Genomic DNA, 15711 nt, shown 5'->3' on the forward strand with positions numbered 1-15711 from the left:
AGAAATGAAGACTACAGTGTATTTTGTATATTTGTATTGCATTTTCTAACATCTTGCACGAATTCATTCCACTGCATTAATTCAATTTAATACAGGTAATTTAGAAAATTACTACCAACATTCTAACAAGTAGCATATACCTGGTATATATTTTCTTTTATTCAAAGACACAGAAAAAATATAACAGTGTTCTTTTCCATAAATCAACAAGTGTTAAGCTTTCCAAGTTTGTAAAATAAGAAGTGATAATTGATGATCATCATATTTTATGGTAGTAAGCAACTGACTATGTTTCACAGGATTTCATTACATGTATTTTAAGATCTATCTTTACAAACAATTGAATTATATGTACTTACATATATAGTGAACTGTGTTTTAGACTAACAAATTATATTAAATTAAGCAATGCCTTTAGTAAAAAAAAATCTGAGGAAAAAAAAACACAAATGGAAAACAGGTACATGAATACATTAAATCATGTACTACAATTCAAAAGTTAACGTAGGTAATTTTAAAATTCAATAAACATTATCAGCTTCAATTTATAAAAGTATTCTTTGTAGAACTTTATCGAACAGCATTTAAGAATGTGTCAGTCAAAACCTGTTTAAATTATTGCACTGACACCTATCTGTAGATATACAGTCAAACCCTGTTATCTACAACTCAATGGGTCCGAGAAAAAACTTTGAGATATCCAAGGATTTGAGATATCCAGGGTAAAATACTTAATGAATAAGGGGTTGGAACTTCCAAATCACTTCGACATATCCATGGTATTTGAGATATCAGTGTTCGAGATACTGAAGTTCAACTGTACAATTTTTAAAAATGTTTATGTAGGTACAACCCTCTGTTTCCAACAGTTACTCTAGTCAATTTATCATTAAAACTCAAACAACTGCAACAATTTTTTTTGTTTCAAATGAACTCTAGAATGCACAGAATAAATCTGGTAGAAAATCTAACAAAATTGGATTTTGGGTTACATAAACTTGCAATAGAAAGGGGCATAACTCTTGTCATTATAGAAAATTTTGGTTAAAATCTAGATTTTTCAACTTTAAAGAAAGAGGAAGCAAATTAAACTGTGTATAATGACATTCATAAATGCATTGGATCCTTTTATAGCTAGCAAAAAGTTTATTACAAATGTGTAGGCCCATTTCAGATTGTATGTTGCATTTCCATGCCTCAGAATAAAATTTTAAGGTTATAGACATTATTAGTACATGGGTTAAATTTTGTTTCTAAATCTTTATGTACAATTATTTTTATCATATTTAGTATTTATGAAGTAAATGAAATGATCAATGTATACAATCAAAATTTAAAGGAATTTATGTATTTTTATTCCTTTCTAAATGCTGTTTTCATTAGCTATCGAAAAATGCTACCATTTCCAAAGTACAGGTAACAAAAAAGTATAAAGTTAAATTAAAAGCAACCATTTCAAATTTTACATTTTCTTTGTGAAGTAATGATCTTCTACACTATAACAAAAACATTTAATCAATTAAGCTATCATGAAAAACAGGAATTTTCTTTCGATTACTTCAGCAGAAAATGATGGATTTACAGAGTTACGCCCCTTTTAGTATTCCCAAAGGTAATTCTGCTTTTATTAGTTTTCTTAGATACACATTTTTTACTTCATATATTTTTAACATGTTATATTCTATTTATTATCAAAAGAATATTTTATTTTCTGTTGCAACGGTTTGATATTTGGTCTACATTTTTTGCTAAATTAAATGGACTAAATAGGTGCTTACTTGTAAAACGTTTAGAGCATACATTGGTGTACAAGGGTAATTATTTTAGCATTAGATAAGAAAATGAACTACATTGTACATGTACTCAAAACATTAGGTCATTTGAAGATAGTTAGTAATTTAAGTGACATTATTCATATTGGTACATACTAAATATCATGGTATATACATGTACACTGTACATCAACATAATTATTTTCTGTCATCTTTTGTCTTAAGATATGTGTAAAACAAAATGGCAATAAATCATACAGCAAAACTATAATGCACATATACATATACATTTAACTTTTTACATTTGGAAAATGAAAATATATCCAACATTGTTGGTTTCATAACACTTTCTTATCACAGTTCAAGCTAGTCTCTAACTCTCCTTATGCAGTTCAATAATCACCACACAGTATATTGTTTAATACTTCGTACAACAAATATGTACATGTCTTTTTCTTGTAACAAAATCTCAAAAGCTTATAAAAATACTTGTAAAAATAAGACATCAAAGACAATTATCTGTAACAAAAGGCACACAAAACCAGTGACTTTTGAAGCATAAATACTACCATCTGAATAAGACATTTCTATACTTAACAAAATTTTCAATAATTGAATAATGTTTGAAATTGCAGAATGCATTTAAATATTCTTTCATACTTGAAATGAGAAGATAATTAAAAAAGAAGTACAATTGAGATTATAGAAAAATTGTCCTCTATTCTTTCTATGCAGGAGGCTCAGTGTATCGACCAAGTACCATGTTCTGCATGAATTCTGGAACCTGAAAGTAAAAAAAAAAAAGAGAATCAAAACAGACAAAAAAATTTGTCCCTTAAACATAAATTGCTGGTACTACTTATTGTTGAAGGTGGCTGCATGTGAAGCAAACATGGAAAAGTACTATGCACATCTCTTACCTTTTCCCAAAGTGTCTGTATTTAATTACTGTTTTATTTTTGTCCCTCTCTTGCACCCCCCTTAACTGACCCTTTGTAACTTAGGACAATGCACTATTCCTTTTTCAATCACCTACCTCATCAGGATCATTGAGAGCTTGATGAATCATTTTCTCTATATTCCTCATCATTGACACCTTCTGTTGAGGTGTTAGTGGGTAAACTATGTTCCCAATTGGACCAGCCTGTAAATTTCATAGACATTACTAAGAAACCTTATAACGAGAGGCCCATGGGCCACATTGCTCACCTGAGCACATTGGCTAGAAAAAAGCAGAAATCAGTTCAGTTTTGAAATGTTTAAATACATGTGATCCCAAATTACTTGGAAAGGGGGACAGGACGGATGATTTTAACAAACTTGAATCTACACTAACTATGGATGCTTTCGTATTTCTTTAACTATAATCATGGCTTTAGAAGAATTTTGAAGATTTTTTCTATACATTTGATCTTCTTTTGTAGCCCCATCCTAACCCGGGGACATGACTTGAACAAATTTACATCTAAACTACCTGAGGATGCTTTTAAAATTAATATGACTGATCATGCCTTTGCTGTTTTTCAGTTGAGGATTTTTAATTATTGTTCCTATGTATTCCTTAGTAAAACTTTGATCACCCATTGTGACCCCACACTACCCCCGGGGGTCATGATTTGACAAACTTAAATCTACACTACCTGAGGATGCTTCCACATATATATATATATATATATATATATATATATATATATATATATATATATATATATATATATATATATATATATATATATATATATATATCTATATTAGGGATGTCAATTTTACTCGGACAACTTAGTTGAATTGTCGCAGGCTTTAGTCGAACGATAGTCGAGTACTCGTTGAAATTAAATTTAATTTTTCATGTCATTTTTCCTATTTATCTTTAACAGACTGCTAGCCTGTATAATATTTAATCTATACGCTATTACCATTATACAACCATTAACCATTATACAACGAATTATTGAATCGTTAACATTTAGTACTACGTAGTAATAAATAAATATGTATCCAATGTATTGGATTTCAAATATAATATTTACTGCACATTTTATCTATATACAGAATGTCAAACGCTTGCATTTATTCTTTCTTTTCATGCTGCTAGTACATGTACCCGTTATTGATTTTATTATCTGAAGCCATTTGAATGTGTCTTGTCAGTTACCAGTGATTGTTGAACAATTAAAGCGTAACTCTTATAAAAACAAAGACAGCTTGCGATAAATTTTAATTATGAGAATTAATATTAATTATTTTGCAAACAATCAATACAATTTTAAAATGATTGATATTAATATCTGAAAGAAACACCTTTAAATTATGCTCATAACTGTCCCCCAATTCACAAATACGTATTTAACAGTTGTTTAATTATTATTCATTGATTGATAGTTGCATTATATGAGATCTTACGGAATTGCAGGTTGAAACTTTACAATTTGGATCTTTTAAAGTATGTCAATGCATGTTTGTGGAACAAAAAAATCCTTTTCTGTTCCTTAATTCTCCTGCTAAATGACTGAGCTTGTTTTTTGTTAAAAGCAGGCAAAAACAAATAACATCATGTAGAAGTGAAATATGTCATTTATTGAGTAAATGACGAAAAGAAGTAGAACACAGTTAACAAAATGGGGGTCAGAAAGGGGGACTCAAATATAGAGTACCTTAGGCAAAATACTGCACAATCTGACCCCCAGCACCATAACGACATTGTAACATGATGTACATAGGCAAAAGGGGGGTAAATTCCTTTGAACAATTAACGAACACAGGTTAAGCCTTTCCCTGAGTTTTACTTATGAGAACACCGAACACTGATACATTAATAAATGAACTGAGCAGATCCAATTTTTTAACCTTGAATTTAAGATAACTATTAATTTTTAATGAATAACCGACTAAAAAAAAATTTAGTCAAAAGTCGGTATGATCGAACGATAGTCCAGTACTCGAATATTCGTTGACATCCCTAATATATACATATACATATATATATATATATATATATATATATATATGACCAATCATGGCTTTGCTTTGAAGATTTAAAAAGATTTTTCTCATGTAATGCTATGTAAAACTTTGATCCACCATTGTGGCCCCTCCTTACCCCAAGGGGTCAAGATTTGAACAAACTTGAATCTCATAAAAAAAAAAGCTTACAGACGAACAGAAAAACAGATGCCAGACAAAATGTGATCAGAAAAGCTCACTTCAGCCTTTTCTCTCAGGTGAGCTAAAAATATTAAATGGTCTCATTACAACTCTCCTCTCTCAATAAATCTTTGTGGATTCAAAATTTAATAAAATTACTTTTACTCATATTATATATAATTTTTTTCTGAATTAGTATCAGTTTGTAACCTTTCAGCTAAAACAACTGAATTTTGATTTTTAATAATCATATTGATTGGCACATGTTTGAATAGACATTACACATTTACCCATCATAGTGCTATTTTATATATATATATATATATATATATATATATATATATATATATATATATATATATATATATATATATATATATATATATATATATATATATATATATATATATGTATGTATGTATGTATATATCCCTTTAACTCACCTTATACCAAAAAGTGACAGAGATAGTATGTCCATAGTCAGGTAATGATTCAACATGGTGCCACCTTAAAGAAATATTAAGATTTTATTCATTAAAATGTTATCCTTCTATCATACACGTTATAGGTGTACACTTGACCTAAAGTTGTGTAGATGAAATTACTGAATGCCATCTTAGCAATCAGAGGGAGTTATTGTCTGCTTCTTTGTGGGAATTAAAGCAAATCAAAAACCCTTAGATAGTTAAGATGTACTGTCTGTAGGTTCTTTATTACACTAATGATTTTAATTAAAAACATGTAGAAATTAATCTACCCTTGGTACTTTCTGAGAGACCTGCATAAACTCAGTATGTATGACCCACTGGCAAACAACCATCAGCAAATTTTGTTAAAACAGAAAACTTCCATTGATAAAAAACGTTTTCCAGTTAAAAAAGCATTAATTTCATTGGTATCAAACAAGATAAAATGCATTGATGTAAATATATAAAACAAAATGTTTACCAATACATAGGTAAATACAGTATATCTCCTGGCCCCACCACTGTTTCATAACCTTTGGCATCCTTAAATTTGGGGAACCTTTTGTAATCTGGATTATCAAAATCAACCTAGAATATATAAAAGTACATTTATAAATGAACACGCAGAAGAAATATTTGTACCTTACTGTGATCAACCAATACATTTTATTTTTAAATTATCATACATATTTACACTCTGAAATCTAATTTTTTTTCTATAAATGGGTATGCATGTACATGCATGTACATTTGTATTTCACATTTGACTTCCTATAATGTAGTCTTGATTTCAAAAGCCCTACTCTTGCCAAAATACGAAAGATACTCACTGCTGTATACAAATAAAAATTCCTCTAGGGCAGGAAATTAACAAATGGTTTAAAAGACTAAAATAATAATCCTTTTACTATTCTTAAGAAATGATAAAAAAAAATTAGAGATTTTTAAAATATACATGTATGTCCTTGCTAAGAAAAACTTTATTTTTACATCTATCTTCCTGCAAAATGAAAAAAATAATATTGAAATATGTGTTCTTTTGAGCAATGGCTATTATTGTCCCCAAAAGGAAGAGCTTTATTCAGAATTAATCTGTACCATTCAACTTATATTGCAAAGCAACCATGTAATTTTATAAGTGTGACCAAAACTGTAGTTTGAAAGTTTTTCACACATTGAACTTTCAAAACTTTTTGTTTTGGTCCAAAATTCCTCCTCTGAAAGTGTGAATTTCATTGTCTTCATGCAAAAATATGAAAGAAATCTGGAAAGGCACACAGTCTGAAGCATGTTGACAATACTGTTTCTCAAAATTTACTTTTTTGTCCCCAAACATTTAGAATTTCTCTTCTTTGAACTTGACTTTCATTTTCTTCCAAGAAAGTGCTTGTTATTTCACATCAAGACACAAATAAAACAAATTGGAAACAGTAATAGGGTACCTAAATTTTGAATTCTCTCTCTTTCTCTTACCTGGCTTTGTCTGTCACAGGGATGATAGGTGGGGTATGGGTACATACACTTGAACTGGTCTGGGTGAAACAAGATGAACCTCTTATATCCTCGGATCTGGGTAAAAAAGTTCTCTTGTTCATCATAGTGGGCAGGTGTGACATTGCCTGTATTAATAAGGTAAATCCTAAGACCACACTGATATCAAAATAAATTTAAAAACTTTAAAAAAGAATATTTAGACCAATGCATTTGTTCTTTATTTCATATTGTTTACATATATATTAACAGACATTTTCAGCAGAAGAGACAAGAAATTCGTAAAATATGGTGACATTGGATGTCACAGTACATCACATCAAATTCAATAAAAGTGAAGAAAATTATCATCATGTCATTCTAAGTACTTTCATTTCATTTGTGATTGGATATGACAAAACCCTGGTCAGATTTTTATTCTATATGCTTAAACTGAATTATTATTCATGCTTTTTGGGTCTTTGAAATTGGGGGAATTTTTTTAACATGCCACCTGCACCACTCATAGACACTGAGGGGCAGATCAGAGTCTTGATCCAATGATGGACAGTATTGATGTTAAAGTTCCAAATTAATTCCTATTAACATACCTTCCATGCCAATGAGGAGCAGATTTGAGGTTAGAGGACCAAACTTGTTTTTCTTTTGTTGTTCTGTCACCCAACTCCAGTTGAAACCAAGAAAATCAGCAACAATCCTTTTCCCAACACCCTCATTGAGAGCTTGTTGTAAATACACCCTGAACGATTGATAAAATTATAATATTACAAATAATATGACATCTCAATTTACCACTGTACATGAATTGTGGTCTATCTTAATGCCCACTGGCCTTGAAGGTCACCTGAGTGTCATGAAGTACTCGTGAAAACAAATTTTCAATATATGACCATCCTGATCAACAAGAGGCCCATGGGCCACAACGCTCACCTGAATAGCTTTGGCCCTGCTGTTCTTCACCAGATGATCTTTTTGTAATACCTATTGTGGCCCCGCCCTACCCACGGGGATCATGATTTTAACAATTTAAAATCTACACTACCCTAGGATGTTTCCATATAAGTTTCAGCTTTACTGGCCAAGAGGTTCTTGAGGAGAAAATTTTTGAAGATTTTTTTCTATATATTTCAATATAAAAATTGGATTTCCTATTGTGGCCGCGCCCTGCCCCCAGGGGTCATGATTTTAACAATTTAGAATCTACACTACCAAAGGATGCTTCCACATAAGTTTCAGCTTTTCTGGCCCAATGGTTCTTGAGAAGAAGATTTTTAAAGATTTTTTCTATATATTTCAATGTAAAACTTGGATTCCCTATTGTGGCCCCGCTCTTCCCCCGGGGTCATGATTTTAACAATTTAGAATTTACACTACCAAAGGATGCTTCCACATAAGTTTCAGTTTGTCTGGCTAAGTGGTTCTTGAGAAGAAGATTTTTAAAGATTTTTTCTATGTATTTCAATGTAAAACTTGGATTCCCTATTGTGGCCCCGCCCTTTCCCCGGGGGTCATGATTTTAACAATTTAAAATCTACACTACCCCAGGATGCTTCAACATAAGTTTCAGCTTTTCTGGCCCAATGGTTCTTGAGAAGAAGATTTTTTAAAAAAATTTTCTATATATTTCAATGTAAAACTTGGATTCCCTATTGTGGCCCCGCCCTTCCCCAGGGGGTCATGATTTTTACAATTTAGAATTTACACTACCCCAGCATGCTTCCACATAAGTTTCAGTTTGTCTGGCTAAGTGGTTCTTGAGAAGAAGATTTTTAAAGATTTTTTCTATGTATTTCAATGTAAAACTTGGATTCCCTATTGTGGCCCCGCCCTTTCCCCGGGGGTCATGATTTTAACAATTTAAAATCTACACTACCCCAGGATGCTTCAACATAAGTTTCAGCTTTTCTGGCCCAATGGTTCTTGAGAAGAAGATTTTTGAAGATTTTTTTCTATATATTTCAATGTAAAACTTGGATTCCCTATTGTGGCCCCGCCCTTCCCCAGGGGGTCATGTTTTTACAATTTAGAATCTACACTACCCCAGGATGCTTCCACATAAGTTTCAGCTTTTCTGGCCCAGTGGTTCTTGAGAAGAAGATTTTTTAATGACCCCACCCTATTTTTGTCTTTTCTTGATTATCTCCCCTTGTAAGGGGGTTTGGCCCTTTATTTTAACAATTTAAACTCCCCTTCACTCAAGGATGCTTTGTACCAAATTTGGTTAAAATTGGCCCAGTGGTTCTTGAGAAGAAGTTGAAAATGTGAAAAGTTTACAGACAGACGGACGGACAGACGGACAGACGGACGGACGGACGACGGACAACGGGTGATCAGAAAAGCTCACTTGAGCTTTCAGCTCAGGTGAGCTAAAAACTGAACTAAATTGAAAATAGTCATTTTGTACCGTGTATCAAACAGACAAAAATTACCAAGATGAATTGATACTGAGGTTAATTGTTTCACTCCTACCAAAGAGGCACAATTTTGTACCCTTTATCCATAGAAACAATACACCAAAATGTTTTGAAACTGGTTTATCTTGTCCAGAGAATAAGATGAAAACATTCAAATTTATGACTGACAGACAACACACAACAGATGAAAGCAGATAGCAATGGGTCACCTGAGTGGCTCAGATGACCTAAAAACAAATGAAACATGTCTATCACTGAATTATTTTTACTGATTATATAGCTGAAAATCAATCTGTCCACTCTATCCAATTACAAACTGATCATTGGTAGTGATTTAAACCAAATGACCAACACTTAAAGTGAATTTGATTTTTTTAGTATAAGTTTCTTCAAAATTGAATTTTTTCTCCTTAAGTTTACCTGTCCTTTCCAGGTTTTGCTGTCCTAAGTTTGTTTACAAACTCTGGAAATGTTAAATCCAAATGTTCCATTGGTTTTTGAAAATTTTTGTTAGAATCAATTTTCTTGTCATCAAAGTATTGAAATCGTTTGTTTTTTGATTTGTACACAGTGAATTTTCCATCTCCAATGTTTTCTTGAAGGTAGTCCAAGTCCCAGTGTAATGCAGATTGTACTAAACGAGAATCTTCTATCACCACAGGAAGCTAAAACACAGAAAACTATTTCATTCTATGTGCATGATGTTAATAATACACTTTAATATCTGAGGTACAAGTTTATAATAATCCCAAAACAAACTATAAGATGCTAGCTACCAAGCACATGCAAGTAATAATGTTTACATTCCTCGCTTTATATGCTTTTGTCATTGGCACTTTCCTCTTTTAAGACAGTAACAGATTCTAGTAGCACAGGCATTTGTTTCTGTAATACATTTTAACCCATAGTATAATAATAACACAAGGTATTTAAATCCCAATTATTATTATTAAACTATGGGTAAAAAAACAAGAGGCCCAAGGGCCACATCGCTCACCTGAGCACTGTGGCTAGGAAAAAAGGAAAAATCAGTTTAGTATTGAAAAGCTTAAATGCATAAGTGGTCCCAACCTACCCCTAAAAAGGGAGGTGGGGGGGGGGGGGGGTCATGATTTGAACAAACTTGAATCTACACTATATGAGGATGCTTCCGTATAAATATGACAAACCGTGGCTCTGCTGTTCTTGAGATTTTTAAAGATTTTTACTATATATTCCTATGTAAAACTTTGATCGTTCATTGTGGCCCCGCCCTACCCCCGGGGGTCATGATTTGAACAAACTTGAATCTACACCACCTGAGGATGCTTCCATATAAATATGACCAATCATAGCTTTGCTGTTCTTGAGAAGAAGATTTTTGAAGATTTTTCCTGTATATTCCTATGTAAAACTTTGATCGTCCAATGTGGCCCCACCCAACCCCCGGGGGTCATGATTTGAAAAAACTTGAATCTACACCACCTGAGGATGCTTCAAAATAAATATGACCAATCATAGCTTTGCTGTTCTTGAGAAGAAGATTTTTGAAGATTTTTCCTGTATATTCCTATGTAAAACTTTGATCGTCCAATGTGGCCCCACCCAACCCCCGGGGGTCATGATTTGAAAAAACTTGAATCTACACCACCTGAGGATGCTTCAAAATAAATATGACCAATCATAGCTTTGCTGTTCTTGAGAAGAAGATTTTTCCTATGTACACCTACATGTATGTTAAACTGATCGTCCATTTTGGCCCCACCCTACCCCCAGGGGTCATGATTTGAACAAACTTGAATATACACCACCTGATGATGCTTCCATATAAACATGACCAATCATAGCTTTGCTGTTCTTGAGAAGAAGATTTTTGAAGATTTTTCCTATATATTCCTATGTAAAACTTTGATCGTCCATTGTGGACCCACCCTATCCCCAGGGGTCAAGATTTGTACAAAGTTGAATCTACACTATATGAGGATGCTTCCAAATAAATATGACCAATCATAGCTTTGCTGTTCTTGAGAAGAAGATTTTTGAAGATTTTTCCTATGTACACCTATGTTAAACATTGATCGTCCATTGTGGCCCCACCCTACCCCTGGGGGTCATGATTTGAACAAACTTGAATCTACACCACCTGAGGATGCTTCCATATAAATATGACCAATCATAGCTTTGCTGTTCTTGAGAAGAAGATTTTTGAAGATTTTTCCTATATATTCCAGACCTATGTAAAACTTTGATCGTCCAATGTGGCCCCACCCTACCCCCGGGGGTCATGATTTGTACAAACTTGAATCTACACCACCTGTGGATGCTTCCAAATAAATATGACCAATCATAGCTTTGCTGTTTTTGAGAAGAAGATTTTTGAAGATTTTTCCTATATATTCCTATGTAAAACTTTGATCGTCCATTGTGGCCCCACCCTATCCCCAGGGGTCATGATTTGAACAAACTTGAATCTACACTACCTGACAATAATTCCACATGAGTTTCATCTTTCCTGGCCCACTGGTTCTTGAGAAGAAGATTTTTCAATAATGCCATTAATTTTTGCTATTTCGTAATTATCTCCCCTTGGAGGAGGGCTTGGCCCTTCATTTGAACAAACTTGAAACCCCTTCACCCAAGGATACTTTGTGCCAAGTTTGATTGAAATTGGCCCAGTAGTTCTGGAGATGAAGATGAAAATGTGAAAAGTTTACGACAACAACGACGACGACGACGCCGCCGACGACAGACAACGGACAAATTTTGATCAGAAAAGCTCACTTGAGCCTTCGGCTCAGGTGAGCTAAAAATGTTACAGAAGCAAGTGCCTGTGACTAGTAGGCCTAGTACTCAGTTAACCAGGTCTGACACAATCTTTTGATTAAACTACATACCCCGGTAGATTGAATTAGCTAAATAGCTTTATTAAGCTATTAAGAATAGCTTGATTTAGCTATTTTATCACATTTTTTTCTTAAATGTGTTATTTTTTTTCAGCATGTACAGAAAATCGCTCCTTGGTGTAGTGATGTTATTCAACTTTGAACTCTTCTAAAAATATCACTTATCAAATATTGTGTCTCCTTGAGAGACTTTGTACAAGTTCTGAAAGGTTTGGGGCTATATAGAGCAATTGATTTGTGACAACACGGCTACTTCTTGAATGAAATTTTAAAGGAGGTCAATTCAGGTCAACAAGATAACTGACTGGTAATAATTCAGCACAATGTGAAGCAATCATACTTATCTACACCTCAGTGCACACATGGAGGTGTACAGTTATCCAAACATCTTTTGATTAAAATATTCCAAAGCTGAAATGTTACAACTCTTTTTTTTTGATAGTCTACATAGGAATAGTCAAATACATGTGACTGTTTGTTTATTTCTTACAAAAAACATCTTTGTGAAAAACCGCATATAAATAGTTTGATCAAATTATAGACCTTTTCACGGTAATTGCAGTACTGCTCTTTTGCAGGACAAAATGACATAGTTTGGTGAAAAATGATGTAAAATTGTTAATATACATCATTTAATTATCTGTCAACAAAAACTTCGCCAAATGTTATTATTTTGCCCTGCAAAAGAGTAGTACCGCAGTCACTGTGAAGGGGCTAATTCTGAATAGTTTAATAAAGCTATACAACTATTTCAAGCCATGTATAACAAAATCAAATGATTGTGCTTGATCTGTTAACAGTACAAGGTAAAAATGACAGCTGTAAAAGTGCATTGTATTGATGGGTACATGATGTAAACTCTAAAGTTACGTTTTAAATATCATTTTATAACGTAAATACTTAACAAAATGACAACTGTAATGTATAGGTTTAGAAAGTGAAAGTAAACGATGTAGGCTAGATGTAGTTTAATTTGCTTCAATAAATGGAATCTTTCTGTTACATCTAATAAAAATTTACCCCAGCTGCAATCCGCCTGTCTGTTTCTGGATTGTTGATACTAAGTCTGGGAATTTCTTCTGTTGGAAACGGATATTCCTTTAGACTAAAATTGGTACTTTCTTTTACCTTTGCCATTTGGATTTTTCTCAATGACGCAAATCTCTAACTGAATACCGAGCCCGATTTTTTTTTACGTTTGAATGTAAACAGGTAAATGATGTACAAGGGACGTATATATATTTATACTAATTAATATACATCTTTGTTGATACGTACGTAGGAGTGATCTTCTTCTTCTTCTTATTATTATTATTATTTGAACGTGTTCATTGTTCAAAAAGCACAAAGAGAGTTGTCAAAAACAAGATAGATACAATAGTAACATTGTTGCTGTAGCTTGGAATTTAAATTTCATTAATTTTCATAGCATAAAATAAGTTTATGATCAGGTACGTAGTATCACCCCCCTCCCCCCACTTTGTTTCCAAACGTAAGCTTTTACTAAAGTTTACCCCCCCCCTTTCTCCATGAAATAGGATTTTGGAGTTTGGAGATTTCTTTCTTTTTTTTTTTTTTTGCTTGTCAAAGTATTTCAGGTTATCGAGAATTTTTTCCCCTGGCTGCTCCCCCTTTTTTCATAAACCATACTACGTGCCTGATGACGATCATCTTCGGTATCCAAAGGTTTCCGATCCGAAATCTAGTAGATTTCGGATCGGAAACCCTTGGCTAGCGAAGATGGATGATGATTTGTCATTATGACAAACTAATATTATATCAAAAGAAAATTCAGTTAAATAAGGCAACTATATATCGGACTATACTCTATATTTGGGATAATGTCTCATAAATAGTGCACGAAATACTAGACACTTTTATTCATTATAAAGTAAAAAAGCGCATGCGATTCATAACCATAATGTTAACCGGAGCCCATTATTAAAATCTTTAAGAATTCGGATCTTCATATACCATGTATATCCTTTTAATGGATTTCTGGGTTGAGCGACATGTAGGCATATAAGCCTAAATAAAAAAGAAATCTTTGATGTCCTTCGATCTAGACATGAATGGTTCAGGTGGATCAGTTGTTTTCTTTATTAGTTTGTCCTTGTTCAAATTGTTTTTTGTTTTTTAAATTAGCTTATCCCCCGCCCATCCCAACTTGAACCTCGTTCCCCAAACCGCATGGCTGTAGGAACGGGGGAGGGGCATTAATTTTGCCGATATATAGAATACCATAGAAAACATAGCTATTATATGCTTGTGCCCCCTCAATAATAACGGCTGATGCCCCCCTTTTTTTTTTTGCTTGTCAAGAAATTTTGGTTGTTGATAGTGCCCCCCCCCCCAACTGAAAATGTATGTCTGTGCCCCCTCAAAGTGAAATTGCTTCCTACGGGCCCGAACCGTAAGAATAATTCCTCGACCCACCGTTTGGATTTAGTAGTTTAACCGGAGATAATCTCTCTGATACGTATAACTATTTCAAGTTAAAAATTGACAAATATAATACATGTACATATTGGAGAACTACCCCCCCCCCCCCCCGGCCACCACCACCATGCACCATTACAGTATCCCCAAGTTCTTCGGTTATGTATCGCTCACAAGATGCGGTGTTTAAACGTGACTGAATATGAGGCACGTATAGCAGAATTTTGAAGAAAAAAAAAACAACAATGTCGATGTATATATAGCACTATTTTTACGCTCACTCTCTCTCATTTTTTTCTCAATAACATGACTGTACTTATTCATCTGATGAGGCAGTTGGCTTATGGAAAATAGGTCTAAAGAAAGAAAAGAAAAGGCAGATAGATCTCTTCGGATTTGGGTTCTGTACGATATTCCAAAGGACAATGCCCCATTCAACTAACAAGTCAGTGTCGGTCTCACCCGCGGGGAAAAAACCTCTCATGTGGATTTTGAGAAAATTAACAGATAAATAGTTGTATATTTAGAAGTGTAAGTCAGTTTTAGTCGGTAACTGCATGTATTTCGACGAAAATACCTAAAATACAAACTTCTTTTTTCAACAAGATATCAACAAAATTTCAAAATTTAAAAAGATAAAATAATGAAAAAGATAAAAATTAGATGAGAAGAAAAAAAGGAAAAAAGTCAATTTTCGAGCAATATTTGTTTTACAAATTCATAAATTAGTCACAAACATATCTGATTGAAAATGTGTTCTCACATTATTAAGGCCAGCTGAAGAATTACACTAAACCAGGGACCTATGTACTAAGTATATAGGTCCCTGACTAAACTCATAAAATTTTACAAAAATCATTTCAGCATTAAGTTAACATTTAGCAGCAGAATTTGTATGTAAAATTAATGTAATCGTCTAATTTTATCAAACAAAGAATGCTTTGCCCAATAATTTATTGCTTGGAATATAACTAATAGTGTTAAATTGCTTGCTTTAACAAAGCGTAAGGCCACCCACTAGACTAGGCTCAATCTGACCTATTTCTTCTACCGTAACACGTAAATCCCTCCGCTTTCATACAACATATTACTCCGCGTGCAC

The 15711-nt window shown here is 33.1% G+C and overlaps 1 protein-coding gene across 1 annotated transcript; it reads right to left on the reverse strand.

The window, feature by feature from the left end:
• Positions 1-144: 144 nt before the first annotated feature.
• Positions 145-13307, reverse strand: LOC133190685 (hypoxia-inducible factor 1-alpha inhibitor-like). Its single transcript, XM_061326376.1, has 8 exons — positions 13191-13307; positions 9709-9953; positions 7465-7613; positions 6857-7002; positions 5865-5971; positions 5360-5423; positions 2809-2916; positions 145-2556 (listed from the first exon to the last, which is right to left on the reverse strand). Exons 1-8 carry the CDS (start codon positions 13305-13307, stop codon positions 2500-2502), a joined length of 993 nt encoding a protein of 330 aa, XP_061182360.1. The 3' UTR covers positions 145-2499.
• Positions 13308-15711: the final 2404 nt, after the last annotated feature.

Source organism: Saccostrea echinata, unplaced genomic scaffold (genome assembly GCF_033153115.1).
Source record: "Saccostrea echinata isolate AGI-Se365-2 ecotype Australia unplaced genomic scaffold, CSIRO_AGI_Sech_v1 ptg000022l, whole genome shotgun sequence".
Lineage (NCBI taxonomy): Eukaryota > Metazoa > Mollusca > Bivalvia > Ostreida > Ostreidae > Saccostrea > Saccostrea echinata.